This window comes from Hyaena hyaena, unplaced genomic scaffold (assembly GCF_003009895.1).
Source record: "Hyaena hyaena isolate Hyena2069 unplaced genomic scaffold, ASM300989v1 scaffold_453, whole genome shotgun sequence".
Lineage (NCBI taxonomy): Eukaryota > Metazoa > Chordata > Mammalia > Carnivora > Hyaenidae > Hyaena > Hyaena hyaena.
This window is the reverse complement of record NW_024081083.1, coordinates 1,408,785-1,427,897: the sequence shown is the minus strand read 5'-3', so window position 1 is coordinate 1,427,897 and position 19,113 is coordinate 1,408,785. Positions and strand designations below refer to the sequence as shown.

Below are 19,113 nucleotides of genomic sequence, written 5' to 3'. Positions count from 1 at the left end.
CTATAAACTATTTGTGTGACCTGGGGCAAGTTACTTAACTTAAACGCATTTTCTCTTATCTTAAGATTTATCAGGATTGTGTTTATTCCAAGCACCTAAAAACTCTACTGGCTTGGCATAAACAGTATAGATTAATTAATCTCTGTTTTCATATCAAGAAGTATTTAGGATTATCCAGTTCATCTGAAAATCTTGTTGCCACTTTCTGATATCTGGAATACAGTCATTTCTCACTATTACAGTAGTAGCCCACATGCTAGAATTAACTGCAGCAGGCTCCTCATTCGTTTCTGTTCCCATCCTTGAGCCTCTACTCTTTTAGTGCAGCAGTCAGAACTGTCCTCTTAAAATATAAATCAGATCATCTTCCTCGCTTCTGTTTCACTCCCTAAAAGCCATAGTCCTTATAATGGCCTGGGAACCTTACATGCCGTGCCCTGCTCACTCCTCCCTGCTTGATCTGTGCTCCTTGATCGCTCTGCTCTAGGCCACACTGATGGTTCTGCTGCTTCTCAAAGATCCTTGGACTTTAAGAAACCTTGGCGTTTTCTCCCTGTCCTCTCCCACTGCCTAGAAAGCTTTTGTTCTCAAGTGTCTGCATGGCTAATTCCCTTCCCTCTATTATTTTTATTTTTTTAATTATTTTTTTAATGTTTTATTTATTTTTGAGAGAGAGGGAGACAGCGTGAGCAGGGGAGGATCAGAGAGAGAGGGAGACACAGAATCTGAAGCAGGCTCCAGGCTCTGATCTGTCAGCACAGGACCCGACGCGGGGCTTGAACCTACGAGTTGTGAGATCATGACCTGAGCCAAAGTCGGAAGCTTAACCGACTGAGCCACCCAGGCGCCCCTCCCTTCCCTCTTTTAATTTTAAATGTTCAAGTATCCTCTTTCCAGTGAAGTATGTTCTGATCATTGGCTTTATTCTGACCTTAAGACAATTCTCTTTGAATTGTCCCCAGCCATTCCTTATACACTTGATCTCATTTGCTCTACTGTACTAGCTAGCCTCTTTTTTCCAAGCTTTTGCCAGCAGGTTACATACTATGTAATTTATATGTTTATTATATTTATAGTTTATGATCAGTCTTCTCTTATGAAAATACAGTTTTCTCTCATATTCTGAGTGTTCAGAACAGAAAGTGACATGCAGTTAGTCAATGCTTAACAAATATTTGGTTAATCCACAAATGAATGGCATCAAAGCCCAGGTTCTTTCTGCCCTCCTGTTCTTTCATTTGTTAGCACATGTGTTTGAGTTTCAAGCAAGAGAAATATTTTTAACTTTATCCCTCTCAATTTTGTGTAAACTGCTTTATTTTGTTTTTTTCTTTAAGTCAGTCAGTCAGAACTTAAAACCCTAAGTAATTCTTCTAAATTTATCAGTAGCCTTTCCTTGGAGCAAATCTGAAGAACTACTTACTGTCTCATGTTAAGTGTGAGACTTACTTGTCAGTATTTCCATTGTGGCTTCCATTTCTCTCTTCCTTCAAATGTTTCCCTTTCTCCCTGTGCCTCTTTTTAGGTCTTCTCCCTGTATTCTTTTCCTCTTTTTGTTTTCCATCTGTCCTTTATTTATCTCCAACCACGCTGACCTTAATTCTGAATTGGTGAATATTTACAAATATTCATTAATTTGAAATATGTCTTAAGATGCTCAATAGCACTCATCACCAGGGAAATGCAGATTAAAACTACAGTGACATATCACCTCACATATGTGAGACTAGCTAAAATCAAAAAATCAGGAAACAAGTGTTGGCAAGAATGTAGAGAAAAAGGAACCCGTTTACACTGTTGATGGGAATGCAAACTGGTGCAGCCACTCTGGAAAACAGCATGGAGGTTCCTCAAAAAGTTAAAAATAGAACTACTCCATTCCAGGAATTGCACTATTGTGTATTTTCCCAGAAAATACAAAAGCACTTATTCAGAAGAATATATGCACCCCTGTGTTAATTGCAGCATTATTTATAATATGGAAGTAGCCCAAGTGTCAATGGATAGATGAATGGATAAAGATGTGGTGTTAGTGTATGGATAAAATAGAATATTACTCAGCCGTAAAAGGAAATGAAATCTTGTCATTTGCAACAACATGGATGGAGCTAGAGAGTATATTACTAAGTGAAATAAGTGAGAGAAAGAAATACAGTATGATTTTATTCATATGTGGAATTTAAGAAACAAAACAAAATGACCAGAGGAGAAAAAGAAAGAGTAAGGAAAACCAAGAAACAGACTCTTAGATAGAGAACACACTGTTAGTTACCAGAGGGGCGGAGGGGGAAGGGGGTGAACTAGGTGATGGGGATTAAGAGTGCACCTACCTTGATGAGCACTGAGTACTGTATAGAACTGGTGAATCGCTGTGTACTACACCTGAAAGTAATACCACACTGTATGTCAACTATAGTGTGACTAAAATAACAAACTTCTAAAAAATGAAAAAATACAAATCCATGTGAACATAAGGATTATGAAAATGAAGGATATAGTTTCATGGCTTGTAAGAAATGGTGAAAGTTATAATGGTAGTAAGATTGATGTGAAGGAGAAAAAATGCAAATCCACTCATTCCTTTATTGTATAATTTAAAAAAAGCAACCCCCTTAGTAATTGTCATTTAAATATGCCTGTTGAGGGGCACCTGGGTGGCTCAATTGGTTAAGTATCCAACTTCAGCTCAGGTCATGATCTCACCTCATGGTTCAGTATGTGGGTTCAGACCCTACTAACAGCTCAGAGCCTGGGGCCTGCTTTGGATTCTGTGTCTCCCCCTCTCTCTGCCCCCCCCTGCTTGCACTCTGTCTCTAAAAAATAAACATTAGGATAAAAATTTAAAAAAAAATAAAATGTGCCTATTAAGATAAGTAGAGTAGATTTTATGTACTATCAATTTGAAGAATAAAATTCCATTGTATATGATAGTCCTTTGCGACTTTAAGAAAGCAAGTAGCGATTGTAGTATTAAAAATAATTCTATTATGGTGTATGTATAGGATAGAATTCCATGTAGTAAATAAAAACACATTAGAGAATAGTATTTAATGACGTAGAAAGGTACCCACAACTGTTTTGCGAGAAAGGATACACAACTTACAAGTATAATGGTGTAATATTTTTGTGAAAACCAAAGTATCTTTGAGTTTGTGTGTATACATATACCCTTAGGAAAAACATTAAAAGGTAATTATCTCTGGCACAAAAAATCTGTCTTCTGTGTCTGTTCTTAATTTTAATTTTATGTAATCTTAATACTTCTAAAGAAATGGTTAACTGCTATTTACTTCTGTGTAACCTAAGCTTAAGAAGTGAGGTTTTCTGTCTAGAATACCCCTTTCCAAGATGATGTCTCAGAATGCTAGTTATGGTAGGGTGAAAAAAGGAAAATCTAGACAATAAATTCTGTTACTGTAGGGTTTAGCAAAGTTAGACGGAGTTTTTTCCTACAGTGCTTCACACGCTGCTCTTACTTATGACTCCAAGAGAGGGCTATGTATGTAATATATTTCAGACTTTCTTGATTATAGAACCACTCTTTTCCCTGGAATACTGAGAGAGACTAGCGTTCTACAGAGCTCACGGAAAGCCACTTTAGGCTATGAGTAGTGCTAGGCAATTACACTGCGGTTTGAATCCCTAGGATGTTCAAAGTTTGGGTACGATATGTTTCATCTTCCTTCCTGCTTGTTCCTTTACAAATGTCTGAATACTTGCTGTTTGCCACTTGTGTGCACTCCTGTGAATAGCCTATGCAAACTGCTTTAAGCGGTACAAACAACCAAACGACCTAATAGTAGTGGAGAACTTGAGTATTCAGATCGTAAGTAAAATCCCCGTGGGAGTATACCAGCATTTCTTTAACAGAATTAGCATTCCTGTTGCATCTCGTTTCTAGCTTGACAATATTGGTAGTAAATTTTTTAAGCCACAGTGTAGATTGTTTTGCACATACCTGATAAATGCTCTATTTCTGTTACAGTGTTTTCTTATGTGGGCTAATGACTTGAATTTTAATTTATTTAAATTTATAAAAACAGAAGTTAACATTTCCGCCATGATAAAACTGTCATTTTAACAATCATGTAGAATTTGACTTCATAGAAGGTTACCATTGAGTTTTAGAAACTTGAGGCATGTTTTATAATCTTATAGTGAGATAGAAGAAAATTAGTGATTGCCTTTATTTTGTAGATTTAGAATAAACATATTAACTGTGAGGATAAATACTGTAATTGAAATAGTACGACGTGTAATCATTAAGGAAAGAATTTTGCAGAACATGAGATTAGATAAGTAATCAAGAATCATTAAATAGTGGACTTTTTTCTTTTTATGAAAGAATGTTAATTTATTATGGATGACGGAAATTTGGGCTTTTCTATTTTCTTGTAAAGGAAAAAATGACTAGAGTTGGGCTAATAGTGATTTAGCAAGGGTGTTTCTCTTTACTTTTCATTTTTATTTTATGTTGTGTCATATAAGAAAAACATGAATCAAAAGCTGATTTGATAATTTAGATCTGCTGACAAACAAAAAATCTGGTAGGTGTTTCTCTTTTTTGGTGATCACAGCAATAATAAAAAAAAGAGTTGGTGGAATATATATAGAGATACTGTGTTAGGACTCGGAATTAATAGATGGGACCATGGTCACTCCACCCAAAAATAAAATTATTCAACAAACTCATATACCTTTTTACAACTCTAATACTTTGCAGTGAGAAGCTTAGTAAATTGTTTAACTTCTCCTGTATACCCCACCTCCACCACCTGCTATCTCTTTTTGTATATGCTGAATTTTCTTTTTTTTTAAAGTGTTGGTTTTTTTTTTTGAGACAGAGAGAGAGAGAGAGAGAGAGAGAATGAGCAGGGGAGGGTCAGAGAGGGAGACCCAGAATCTGAAGACAGGCTCCAGGCTCTGAGCTAGCTGTCAGCACAGAGCTCGATGCAGGGCTCGAACCCACGAACCGTGAGATCATGACCTGAGCTGAAGTCGGATGCTTAACCAACTGAGCCACCCAGGTGCTCCTGTATATGTTGAATTTTCAAAAGATAAAAAGCTTTTTAATCACTAAATTTCTGTAAGAGTCTAAACAAGAGTAAAAGAAGACTGATATTCTAGGAGGCAGACCAAGGACATTGTTTTACCTAATTTTTAAAATTTTTATGCCTCTGTTGAAATAATAATTAAAATAAGGCGCTACTTGTAAATAAAAGAGAAATTTTATTCTTTAATCAAGGTATCTTCAAAGAACAGTAAAGCATCCAACTTTACTACAGGATCCTGACTTAAGGCAGTTCCTGGAAAGTTCAGAGGTATGATTTCTACTTTAAATTTTTGTATGATATGAGCATTCTTATTATTTTTGTTTCTCATTTTAATAATTTTTATAAAAATAGATGTTTGGTAAATAGTGGGATTATTGGATGGAATAAAATTATTATTATTTTTTTTTTTGGTTTAGTGTTTGTTTATTGCGAGAAAGTGCATTCATGGGTGAGAGGCAGAGGGAGAGGGAGAGAGAGAGAATCTTAAGCAGGCTCCGCACTGAGTGCAGAGCTGATGACATGGGGCTCACTCTCATGACCGTGAGCCTTGAGCTTACTGTTTTAATAATTTAAATTGCTAGTAAAATAGCTTTTCTGCTTTGGTAACTGTGGGATGACTACTTTCTTTTTCAAAATTTTAAAATCAGATTAGAATGATCTCTAAACATTCCAATTCTGAATGCCCTAAATTGTTACTTAGGCATTGTGTTGAAATCAGTTTTGGGGGGCCTCCTTTTAGAGACAGTTAAATGTACTTTTATGTCAGCATTCTACTATTCTTACCAAGGTTCTGAAATGCAAAGTTGACTTAAAAGAGCTTAAGTTATAACCAGTGCTGCTCCTTTCATTTGAGATGTTTAATACATTTGGGACTTGTAACAGTTTAGAGTAATAATTATTATTTGAGATTTTTAAAAAATTTACTAGAATCCTAGAATTTTTAAAAAATTTAGAATCCCACAATCCTAACTGAGCATAAGGAGATTTTTCTCGAGACTTTCTTCTTCCTTCCTTATAAACAAGTTTATTTCTGCAAGCAAACAGGTGGCCAGTGTTAAGGTACTTGACAATTTCTTAATATATTTTGACAAACAGAGTGTTGTTCCATCTAAATGTAAACGTGCAGAAGAAAATCAAATGGAAAGTCTATTTTTTAAGTTTTCCTTTGAGAGTGTACAAGTAGTGTATTTGAGAAATTAGGTCTCACTATTGAAATGTATGAGAGTGAAGAAAATACAGCCTCCTTTTTTTCTTTTCTTTTTTTCTTTTTTTTGGAGGGGGTGTGCAGTCCCTTTTGTGCCCAGTTAAACCTCCAGGCTTTTAACCGGTTTGTTTGCCCTTATTTGTCATTCAATTCCAGCTGCCTAGAGCAGTTAACACCCAGGCTCTGAGCGGAGCAGGAATATTGAGGATGGTGAACAAGGCTGCCGACGCTGTCAACAAAATGACAATCAAGATGAATGAATCGGATGCAGTAAGAGCTGATTTTTCGACTTGAATAATGAGATGAATTAATGAGCCCAACAATTGCATTTTAAAGCTGTACAAGTAGAAAATAGGATATTAATTTGCTTATTGAGTTCAGTCCTCAGTCACATCACTTGACTACCATGGTTATATATACACGGTTAATTTGTTGCTCTAAAACTAGGAGTGTGGCTTGCTATTGGTAACCTAATTTACAGTGGTTTGTTCTTGCTAAATTAGCTCCATTTTTCATTTTTTTCTCAGTGGTTTGAAGAAAAGCAGCAGCAATTTGAAAATCTGGATCAGCAACTTAGGAAACTTCATGCTAGTGTTGAAGCCTTGGTCTGTCATAGAAAAGGTTTGTTTGCCTCATTATTGATGTGAATTCAAATATTTTATTTACATTTTATTAGAATGCACATTCTGGAGTTCCTATAGAAGAGAGAACAATAGTTTAAGAGAGTGTTTTGTATTTCAACCTTGTTAATATTTTTTTGTTCTATTTTAACCTTAGTTTAGAAGTGTAAAAATCCTGAGCTTATAAAAGTATATTTTAAAGTTTGGATTAAAGCTATTGTTCATTTGATTAATACTTTCTTAAACATTCTTATAGTTTAATGAGTGAAGATGCCTTATTATAGTAACTGATACAATAAAAAATATCAGGTTAAAAATTAATATTTGAAATTTGTCTTTAAAAAATTTCTCTGTGCCTGCATTTCCTAGAAAAATATGGATTATTTCCTTCCTTTTTTGAACAATCAAATTTAAAACATCTGGGGGATGGGCTGTTAAAAATTGATTTAAAAAATTTGAATTGTGTGTTTTAACTCCATGGTGAAGGTTTTGTTGTTTTTTAAGAATATGAGGATTTTAATGTTAGCTTTCTAAAATTCTAAGTAATTTGGTGTGTACCACTAGCAGTAATCCATTTTAGTAAAATAACTACAGAAATCTATCAGTACACTTTTATTGAAAGTAGTTTATAATAGCTTTTGCCATTTGTACTGCATCTCGTAGAGAATGACTTTATGGTTCTTTTAGAGAATATTATGTAATGTAGAGCAATTTCTGGACAGTGTATTATTAGGTTTTGGCATCATATAACCCTATAAACATCTGTGTCTGAAATGATTATGTTCAGAAATCTTTTTAGAGATTCTTAGTATTTCTAGTAAGCATTGTTCAAGCATTGTATACAAAGAAAAAATTAGATTTCTATGAATTATACAGTTCTCTGCAGTTTTACCTTGATATTTTTCCAGTTACCTAAGTATTTTCATTAAAAAATAGAAACCTTTTCAATTTCAAATAAATGTGTAAATTCAAAGGAAGTTTCATTTCAAAAAATGTAGTATCAACCAATTTAAGTGCTTCCAGTGCTTTCCAGATGTAAAAAATATTTTTTATCTTTTATAGGAATACACAAAACAGTCAGCACTATAGGATGAAGGGGGAGGCAGATTATTATATTATTAAACATAGTTCACCCCTTGGGAATATAGCTAGTGGTTCTTCTTAATTTTTCTTTAACGTTCTTGTAATTTTCCATAGGGCTCTGAGCATTTGGCGTTTATGCCAAAGGCATTTTAATGACTGGTTGTTTTACGTTAATTATTCTAAAATAATTATTTGAGCAATAAGTGAATAGATAAAATTTTAGAAAGTAGAAAAATCAATGCATTATTTAAAAACTTTACTAGTGAACGGTAAAAGTGAATACTTGTTTATTTCAGAACTTTCAGCCAACACAGCTGCCTTTGCTAAAAGTGCTGCCATGTTAGGTAATTCTGAGGACCACACTGCTTTATCTAGAGCTTTGTCTCAGCTTGCAGAGGTGGAGGAGAAGATAGACCAGTTACATCAAGAACAAGCGTTTGCTGACTTTTATATGTTTTCAGAACTACTTAGTGACTACATTCGTCTTATTGCTGCAGTGAAAGTAAGCCTTATTTTGCGATCTTCCTTGAATTTTTCTCACTTCAGTGGTTTGCTTTTAAGAAGAATTTGGTTATCTATTCAGCATGGATTTAAGTGTGCAAGTTCTGTATTCTGCCAGGACATCTTGACTTCAAGGTGATGATTTGTAGCCCAATATTTTCTCCCACTATGACTTGGACAATATGGTAGATAAACCTGATGTTTTTAAGAGGTGTAAGAAATGCGAAATAAGGTAAAGCCCCAGTACACATTTACTTACATACTTACATACACAAGCTTGCAACTAGCTGATAGCATTTATTTGTTCATTCTAGCTTGAACTAAAACTAGCCACGGACTCTGTTATCATTAGTAAAGGTATAACAGGAAGCAGAACAAAACCAGAGCGGATTGTGGCATAAATATATTCAGTGGTGGCTTTCAGCATTCATCTTGAACTAGAAGCAAACATTCTTTGCATACATTGAAATGTGTAGTCACTACATATTTATAGCTGACATGGGACTAGATTAGATAATAAAGTGTGTTATCTTGTGGCAATGTTTAAGGATGAACAGTGAAGTTTCTGAATAGTTGGGAAAGTAATCGAGTCAACTAATGAAAATTAGTTTTTTACAGTAGTTAAATCAAAGTGAAATCATCTATCCTCTGTTTCAAAAGGTATTTAAGACCTTACGGTGTCATTTGATTATTTATATGAGCATATAATTGTCATAGTGTTGAGGAACTAGGAATTTATCTTTTACTTTGAATTCAGACAAAGTTAATGAGACCTTGTTCCTTGCTTTCTTATGCAACATTTTTTCAGTTAAAGTCTGTGATCATTTTAGTATTAATATATCGTCAGAACATTGATACACTGCATATTTATTTATGATCCTCTTCTCAAGCTAATGGTGACAATCATTGCCAGAGAGTTCTTAGCTCTAAAGAATGGTGCTATCTTGGGATTGGTAACATTAATAGTTTTGTTTGTATTGACTCTTGGGCATTAGTCTTTATATTCCTGGTGGTTAATTTTGCTTTTCAGTTATTTAAATTAATATGGGTAATAGTTATTAGATTATACTTAATTGTATATGGGCACCTTGTGATATGCAGAAATCCATTTCAGACATAATGGTTCCTGTTTTTCTCCATCCATTCTCACCTCGTTCCAGAACTCGCACTAGCATGAGGGCTGCTGTAAAAAAGTAGAGCACCTTTCAGAATACCTGTGGATCCAAAAAGGGAAGCCGGGTAGGGTCTGTAAGAAGGAGTGCCTGCTGAGAAGCGCTCACCCAGGAGTTCACTCCCTGAGCCCTCACCTGGGCTGGCCCTGTGCAGCCTCAGTTTCCTGCTGTATTTGTACATTCTCTGAAATTCATTTAAGTTCATGTTTTGCCGGATAACATTGACACCAAAAGATATACCACAATCAATGGAGTTTGGGAGATAATGTGTACAGTTCCCTGTCTTACAGATTGAGAGAGCATTAAAATGCTCATAACTGTCTAGGAGTAAAAAATAAAATAAAACACTTAATTTTATTTAATCCCGAGATTTATAAATTCATAAGAACAGGAGTTCTTTTCCACTTAATATCATTTTACGTAAATGAAACAGACTTTGAGAAGAACTGAATTACTGATTCATTGACTAAAAGAAAGTTAAAGAGCTATGCTTAAGTTATATCTTGAAGTAAATTAAGCTCTTTCACATTGGCTTTGTGTTTTCTGTTGAAACCCAGCCCAGGTCAGCTTCACCAAAGAGTTGAGAAATTATGGAATAGATTGAGAGGGAATTTTCTGGTCTTTATGTTTGGTTTGGTTTTTGTTTTAAACTGATTTATTTGTATTTGAAAACATGTTCCATGGACGTAATAAATCTAACAACCCAAAAAGGTCAAGTTCAGGAATGCCTGGGTGGCTCTGTCAGTTAAGCGTCCGACTTTGGCTTGGTTCACGTCATGATCTCGTAGTTCCTGGGTTCAAGCCCTGTGTCGGGCTCTGTGCTCATAGCCTGGAGCCTGGAGCTCTACTGGAGACTACTTTGGATTCTGTGTCTCCTCTCTCTGCTCCTCTCCTGCTCGCTCACTCACTCACTCGCTCTCTCAAAAATAAATAATAAAAAAATTTTTTTTTAAAAAAAGGTCATGTTCTTCTCTACCCATTGCCACTAGTCTCGTTCCTCAAATGCTGTTACATTCTTATATGTCTTTACAGAATTAGCTATGTGTGTGTATGATGCTAATTTTCTTTTTTTTTCCCTCCTTCCTTTCTCTTCTTGTCTTTCTTCATTCCTCCCTACATCTCTTCGTTCTTGCAGAAGGAGCATACTATATGCACTGTTCCTTGCCTGCTTTTTTCACCCCCTCCATTTTGGACAAGGGTTCATGTTAGCCTCTGTAGTTATGTTACATTCCTTTTAAGGTTTGCTTTGTAGTCTATTAGATAGCCTCAGTCTAGTTGTAAATATCAAGTTTTTTGAAAATTACTCTTTGGGCATAAACTTCCTAGAAGTAGATAGAGTTGCTTGGCCAAAGGGTATGTGAATTTTAAATTTCAGTAAATATTCTCCTATCACTGTCCTAAGAGATTATACTTCTTCTACTCCCATCATGTTATGAGTTCCTTCTCCCTCCCCCAGAATGAAGGTGTTTTTTGGTATAAGTTTTCATTTCTTTAGTCACTATGAATTTAGGCCTCATGACAAATGTTAAGCCATTTCCATGTCTTTTTGTATATATGTGAACTCTTCATGTCCTGTGCCATTTTATTCTGTTTTTTGTTTTCTGTATTTCTAATAGCTATTTAATACTACCAGCCCTTTGTTTTCATCCATATTGAAAATACTTTTCTGATGATAATTTTGAAGCTAAAAGTACTTGGAGAATTAGAGTATAGAGCCAAAGTGGGGAAGGAACTAAGCCCATCCATCTCCAGTATTACCTAAGCCTGGTCATGTATCCAGGAAACTCCTGCTTTCCCCTTTGCACAGGGCATGGCCTCTCACCTGTAGGACTCCACAGTTTGGCCAGTACTCTTACCTAACACATGTTAAGCATTGGACTTGTTGCATGCATTCTCATGTATTGGCTGCCTGTGAACCCCTGAAGTAGGGTCAGTGAAGATGTGGCTTTCAGTATGCTTTGCACTAGAATTCTTCATGAAGAATCCTCATAGAGAATGTCAACTTATAAACTATATAAATACCTTTTAAACCCACTAGATGGGTTCCCTAAAGAGTTGAAAAGCTTCATTTTGTGGCTGTGAGTAATCAGCATCCTTTGAGGACTCCAGGAAGCTGAGAGGCATACTTTCAGAATCACTGAATTAGGATGTGATATTAAATAAAATTAAAACTAGGAGTGCATGGGTGGCTTCGTCAGTTGAGCATCTGACTCTTGATGTCAGCTCAGGTCTTGATCTCAGGGTCATGAGTTTAAGCCCTGTGCTGGGCATGAAGCATAAAACTAAAAAAATTTTAATTTCAAAAATTAAAATTAAAATTGTAGTGTCATGGTAGGCTAGGAAAAGTGTTCCACAACTGTGGTCTTGTCTGACCTAGACCCATTTGCACACAGATGTATAACATAAATTGGCAGAGGGGTGGAGGTCCAGAGTGGATCATAAGTGTCATCTGTCTCCCAGGAGAAGCTGGTTCTCCCGGGGCAGACTAGCTTCTAGACATCCAGGACAAGCATTAAGTTGTAATCTAATTGATATTTTCTTACTTTTTTATTCTTTATTTATATTAGAGAGACAGACAGACAATGCATGAGCGGGAAGGGGCAGAGAGATAGAGACAGAGACAGAATCTGAACCAGGCTCCAGGCTCTGGGCTGTCAGCATAGAGCCTAACGCGGGGCTTGAACTCTTGAGCTGTGAGATCATAACCTGAGCTGAAGTTGGATGCTCAACTGAGCCACCCAGGCGCCCCTAAATGATTTTTAAGGTAGCATTTCTAGAATATCAAGTGTGGTTTTGGTCCCTTTTTTCTTTTTCGATTATAAGGGTAGGAAGACAAATGAAAAGTTATTGCTCTGTAGAGCTGAGATTAATTTTTTCTTTCTGATTATAAACCTGCTTCAATAGTTTTAACTATATTTTAGAGCTATATCTGTGCCACAATAAACATGATGGTTCTGGAGTCTTAGGAGATAATAAATTGGGCAGGGATTAATTTAGTTTAAATTACTATCTCGCCAGTTTATATATATTGAGAACTTAAGCAAGTGTTGAAATTGAAGGGCATTTTGTTTAGCTTTTGCCATGTATTCATACATATTTTAACGATCAAATTGTTACTAAATAGAGGAGTTTATAAATGAGGAGCTGATGTGGCCCTCTTGCGCTAAAGACTAGAAATAAAAGCTTAAGTTTCGGTGTTATGTGTAGGGGGTGAGTAAAGGGCAAGTATTGTTTGTTTTAAATGGTGGCTTCCTGTATCTCCTTATGGTAAACATATTATTTTTATTGTTTTTCACCCAATTTGGCTGAAGCAAAATTAAGTTATAATAAATGCCTTGAGATACCTGGGTAGCTCACTTGGTTGAGTGCCTGACTCTTGATTTTGTTTCAGGTCATTATCTTACAGTTCTGGTGTCAAGCCCTGGGTGAGCTCCACGCTGATAGCACAGGGCCTGCTTGGGCTTTCTCTCTCTTTCTCTTTCTCTCTCTCTCTCTCTCTCTCTCTCTGCCCCTCCCCCCTCTTGTGTGTGCACATGCGTGCTCTCTCGCAAATAAACATTTAAAATAAAATAGTGTCTTAAGGACAATGTCTTTTAATTATAAGAAAAGCAGATGAGATACCTGAGTGGCTTAGTCAGTTGAGCATCCGACTTAACGCTCAGGTTCGCAGGTTTGAGCCCCACATTCAGAGCCTATCTCTGCCCCTGCCCCACTTGTGTGCTCTCTCTCTCTCAAAAATTAAACATGAAAAAAAAATTTAAAGCAAAGGAGACAGTAAGATTTACTCAGTAATATAAAAAGAGAAATTATGTGAGATGACAAAAAGTAAAGTGGTGGCACCTGGGTGGCTCAGTTGATTGAGCATCCTTCAGATCAGGTCACGATCTCACAGTTCATGGATTCAAGCCCTGAGTTGGGCTCTGTGCTGACAGCCAGAGCCTGGAGCCTGTTTGGATTCTCTGTCTCCTCCTTTTTCTGCCCCTCCCCTGCTCATGCTCTCTCAAAAATAAATATGTGTTAAAAAAAAATTTTTTTTAAACCGAACAAAGTAGATTTAAATACCTGAAATAAGATGCTTTGACTTATCAGTTTCCTTAGGATATCTTTTGTCCTGGTTAATTTGAAACATGCAGGGTATTTGGGGAAAAAACACTTTGGTTTTTAGTTAATTTGGAGGGTTTTTTTTTTAATGCTGTTGCCCACATTTTTGAAATACGTGGTGATATAAATGCAGTCCAACTATGGTTTTTTCCCATGTTACTATGTTGTTATTATTTGTACTTTTAGTATAAATCTAGGAGTTCTAATTTGTTTGTATGTGGTTTTTAGAAGTAATCTGTAATAGTACCTGCTAATTCTTAAATATCTGCTCGGTTAAGTCACTGTGCTACCTAGATTTCATTTTATTTCCAGTCCACTAACATAGATCTCTTTTTCTTCCTTCTATATCTGGGGAATCTATGGCTTATGGAAATTAATTTACCCAGGATCATACAGTGACCAAGCTAGTATTTGAATCCAAATTTGATTTGTTCCAGATCCTATGTTTTTATGATGGATTATCTCTATACTTTTCTCTTCAGCAAGTCCCTATACGGACATGGATTTATTTACTATTTCTTGATCCAAAAAGTTCTTTATTGGGGATAATGAAAATAACTCTGGTTTAGTGCTTTCTGGTTCACCCAGTGTATTAACACTGGCTTCATCTGTTCAGTTAGTTCTAAAGTAATACAAATGCATCCCCAACATCAAATGAGAGAAGGATTTATTATTACAGTCTCCCATCCTGTCCATCCTATCCTTCATGTGTTTTCATGAGATTCTAATTACTCTCTGATGTTCATATTTCTTTCTTCCATCCACTTGCTCTTACTTTGCCAAACTCCTTGATAGAATAGCAGATTGGTTGACTTGGTCTGTTACCATCTCTTGGTCTGGTTTTCATTTGGTCCTGCCTGCCTGATGTGTGTGTGTGTGTGCTTGTGTATCACACACATTGATTTTCCCTGTTCATCTTGTGGAGGACTGTCTCTTTTGTTGTTGTTGTTATACCTTTACTTTTTAATTGCTTTGCCTTTATTTGCTGTGGGTCATCTTTTCCACATTTTTACTTCCTGTTGTCGTATGGAACATTTTTTTTTATTTTATTTTTTCTCAATTTCTCATTTTTTTTTTTCAATTTCAGGCCTATTTCCAACACTTATATCTGCTTTTGATATTTTTTAAAAAATATTTTTATTTATTTCTAGGAGAGAGAGAGACAGCGTGAGCAGGGGAGGGTCAGAGAGAGAGGGAGTCACAGACTGAAACAGGCTCCAGGCTCTGAGCTGGCAGTCAGCACAGAGCCCGACGCGGGGCTTGAACCCACGAACCGCGAGATCATGACCTAAGCAAAAGTCGGACGCTTAACCGACTAAGCCACCCAGGCACCCCTGCTTTTGATATTTTTTAGTAGGAAAACTTACAGGGTAGATATGATACCAGCCTTTTTCCATTAAAGAAATCTTTCCTCAGAAAAGTCTGTTAGAAACTTATTACAAGCCAAATTTAAAACCTGAATGGCTAGTGAAATGCATCACTGTATGTAGTTTCTATTTATTTACTCAGAGCTCTTCTGTTTCATCTAATCACAGGGACTTGTTTTTGCTTTTAAAGAAAGGAATACAGAAATTTTATTTTTTATTGGCATGTCTATTTTCATTATCTTAGCATATGAGAATGACATTTAAAATACTTGTTTTTATTGTTTTCAGTACTACTGAATTTCAAGTATTATGAAAGTATTTCAGTGTTAACTCTCATTTAATAGCTTTATGTCTTTCACTTATAGGGTGTGTTTGACCATCGAATGAAGTGCTGGCAGAAATGGGAAGATGCTCAAATTACTTTGCTCAAAAAACGTGAAACTGAAGCAAAAATGATGGTTGCTAACAAACCAGATAAAATACAGCAAGCTAAAAATGAAATAAGAGAGGTGATTACTATAAAGTGCTTTATTTATCACTTTACTCAAATTTTCCATGAGTCATTCATATATGCATAATTTTTCATAAATTTTTTTCTGAACCATTCAACACTAGCCATTTCTCCATAATTTTATGAACTGTGTTAGAATTACTTTACCATTTTGAACATCATTAAAATCTCCAGCGCCCTTTGTTACTTACACACAATTATTATGGAGTGGATAAAGAAGTACACAAGGAAAGAATTAAATTAACCTTTCATTAATAATTAACACATTGCTTTTGAGATGGTTAATTTGATTTCAGATAATTACTTATTTTATGTCTAAAAGTAGTTTTAGAACATAAACTTGCCCCATATTTAGCTTTGCAAGCAACATTATTCCCCATATATATGTACTATATATAATATTTTAGTAAATTTGTATAAGTTTATTATAATTTATACACTTTTTTTGCCATGCTTCAATAAGGAAATTGAAGAGGTAGGACAACCTTTATATTATTAAAAGTAAATGTACCTGCTCTCCGAAGAGTATGTACCACTGTTCTGGTTACGTAGTGGGGAAATACCATTTCATTGCTAAAGTCTTCAGTTATTTTATTTTAGCTGTTTCATTGGTCACTGATCACATGTTTCGTTGTTTTTGTACTGAATTTAATGTTGACCAGTAGGTCTTCAGTAGACCGTAATTCCACACTTTTTTTTTTAATCTGAACATTTTACTATTAAAAAATGTTTTTTAAATGTTTGTCGTATACTTTTCTTAATTTGAAGTATTTCCATGGGCATATAAATTGTGAAGAATACACATTCTTGAACTTGGCAGAATAATTTTGATATATTATGGAATAGTTGATGATATCAAAAAGAGCACTGCTGAATCATTTCATAGTGAATTTTATACTCAAAATGCTTTCATCTATCTTAGTTATATATAATCAAGCTATGGAGATTGTCATTGATTAAGTACTAAAATATCCTAATCTTGAGTAAATGTGACAGTGAAATATTAAAGAAAATTAAGCTGATAGGTGTTTCTTCTCTCAGAAGTTAGATGTAAGTTTGAATGACCCTGAAACGGGCTTTGCCAGTAGTGAGCTTCCTCAGGGTTTATAGACCTTATATTAAATGAGCTAGTTTTATAATTTTTTCCTGACAAGACTTATAAATTTGTGCATTTTTGTTTGTTTTCATTAGTGGGAGGCAAAGGTACAACAAGGAGAAAGAGATTTTGAACAAATTTCTAAAACAATTCGAAAAGAAGTGGGAAGATTTGAGGCGAGTATAATGATTTTACACTTGTCCCAACAATGTGGTCATTTCTTTTTTTTTTTTTTTTTTGCTATGATTTTGTAGTAAAGTCAAATTTAGTTTTGTAACTAATGGACTTCTTCTTCATGTATTGCACTACAGAAAGAACGAGTGAAAGATTTTAAAACTGTTATTATCAAGTACTTAGAATCATTAGTACAAACACAGCAACAGGTAAGCTCATTTTATAATAACTTATTTTGTAACTTATAAACTTCTTCTCAGACTTAACGTTGGTAAACTTTTTCACTTTAAACATGTCTGTGAAAGGAGGTTTTAAATGTCCGTGAAAGGAGGGACAAGAAGCGGGGTAGAGAAACTTAATGATCGCAGAGGACAGAGTTACCGGTGGTTAAATTGGAAAGCCTCATGTCCTCTGTGCCTCTGCTCGCGATCACCGGACGAGATGCCCTCTTCCCAGCATTAGGTGATGAGACCCTCGCTGCACAGCCTTTCCCTTGTCCTGTCTTCCTTGCTTGACTCCCCTTGTGGTCACGGCTGTTTGGTACATCCTTACAGTAAACCCTCTTCCATCACAGGCCTCCACGGAGACACTAGCGGATTGAAGGGTGGGGGGTGTTATTTTGGTCTCTGTTTTATTTTGTGTGTGGTTTGTCATGATTGTGTGTCACAGGTGGCATTCGTCTCCTTCACCAGAGACCAAAGACCATGGGTTTTAGTTAAATTCTATAATAAGAAAATAGTAGTTTTCCCCCCCTATATTCTCTAGTATAAATGTGAATAATCAAATTATTTAATGGCTTGAATAAAAGGATTTCTTTCTCCAGTTTTAAGATATATAGATTAGAAGCTTGATTATGTAATACATAATAGAATGTTTTTTAATTGAGTGATGACATCATATCTTCAAATTATATTTAGTCTTTAAATTCTTAATTCACCAAGTTAGATTTTTTAAATATGACAATTTACATGAACTTGTTTTTAATGGAATCATTTTAAAAATAACTTCAGTATATTTACACTTTGGTTAATTCTGTGGACTATTAAAGAAACACTGGCAGCTAATCCTTCCAGTTTCGAAAGAGATTGCACATCCCTTTCTTTCCTCGCTGGTGTTTTCTTTTCTTGCTCCTTTTTTTTCCCCCATTCTTTTTGGCTAACATAAAATGAATACCCTCTGATCAGGATGTTACCACTTCATATTGGAAAAGTTTATTGCAGTTTTATTAATTAAGGTAGTCTCATTTTAATTTACATTAACAATCTGTTTCTGCATACAATTCCACGTAAGCCAAAAAAATCTTAACTTTTAAGGTATTTTAAAAATTATATTGTTTACATCAAAAACTGAAATTAGCCAGTGGTAATTGATACTTTAAGTCATTTACACATGAAATCTATTGACAGACTTCAGTTAGGAAAATGTAAGTGATCCCATTTAGAACCAGACTTTAGTAGGGGCTCCTGGGTGCCTCAGTCAGGTAAGCATCCAACTTCAGCTCCCAGTTTGTGGGTTCGAGCCCCACATCGGGCTCTGTGCTGACAGCTCAGAGCCTGGAGCCTGCTTTGGATTCTGTGTCTCCCTCTCTCTCTCTGCCCCTCCCCCACTTGTGCTCTCTCTCAAAAAGTAAGTAAACTTTAAAAAAAAAAAAAGTTAGAACCAGGCTTTAATAAATGTTAGTCATTGTTAGCTACTTGTATATACATTTTTAAGTGCTGTAGGGAATATATGCAGATAAATGACAAAAAAGTAATTAGAATATCTTTGCTTATGATCCACAGCTGATCAAATACTGGGAGGCATTCCTACCTGAAGCCAAAGCCATTGCTTAGCGAGAAGATTTTCTGTTACGAAGACCTTGGATGTTTGTTCCAGTTATGCTGAATTCCACAGTGAAATCATTTAAAACCATCTAAATAAACCACTCTATATTTTATGAATTACATGTGGTTTTTTATATATATATAAATATATATATATATTCACATATACACACTCTGACATTTCAGTACAAGCTGCATGTCCTGACCCTCTCAGAACTCATGGTCTGTGGCATGACATTCTGCAATACTTTGCTGAATTGAACACTATCGTGTCTTAAATACCTGCACTAAACAGTGCACAGTAAGGCCAGAAAATTTTACATATTTTTTTCTTTACAATACATTCTGTAGTGCATTTGCCCTCTTTACGGAGTGAATTATCAACACATTGATTAATGTTCACTTAT

General features: G+C 35.4%; 1 protein-coding gene across 2 annotated transcripts in view; it reads left to right on the top strand.

Annotated features, from left to right (window-relative positions):
• Positions 1-18,823, top strand: part of SNX2 (sorting nexin 2) — a 55,505-nt gene extending 36,682 nt beyond the window's left edge. The window contains exons 8-16 of one of the 2 annotated variants that reach the window (XM_039253422.1): positions 5,246-5,321; positions 6,415-6,528; positions 6,786-6,879; positions 8,258-8,463; positions 15,468-15,611; positions 16,077-16,088; positions 16,805-16,885; positions 17,021-17,092; positions 18,665-18,823. In XM_039253422.1, coding sequence (XP_039109353.1) covers positions 5,246-5,321; positions 6,415-6,528; positions 6,786-6,879; positions 8,258-8,463; positions 15,468-15,611; positions 16,077-16,088; positions 16,805-16,885; positions 17,021-17,092; positions 18,665-18,715 — 850 coding nt within the window. In that variant the 3' untranslated portion in view covers positions 18,716-18,823. The remainder of the gene's footprint in view (positions 1-5,245; positions 5,322-6,414; positions 6,529-6,785; positions 6,880-8,257; positions 8,464-15,467; positions 15,612-16,076; positions 16,089-16,804; positions 16,886-17,020; positions 17,093-18,664) is intronic. The other variant, XM_039253423.1, reaches the window with a different exon arrangement.
• Positions 18,824-19,113: the final 290 nt, after the last annotated feature.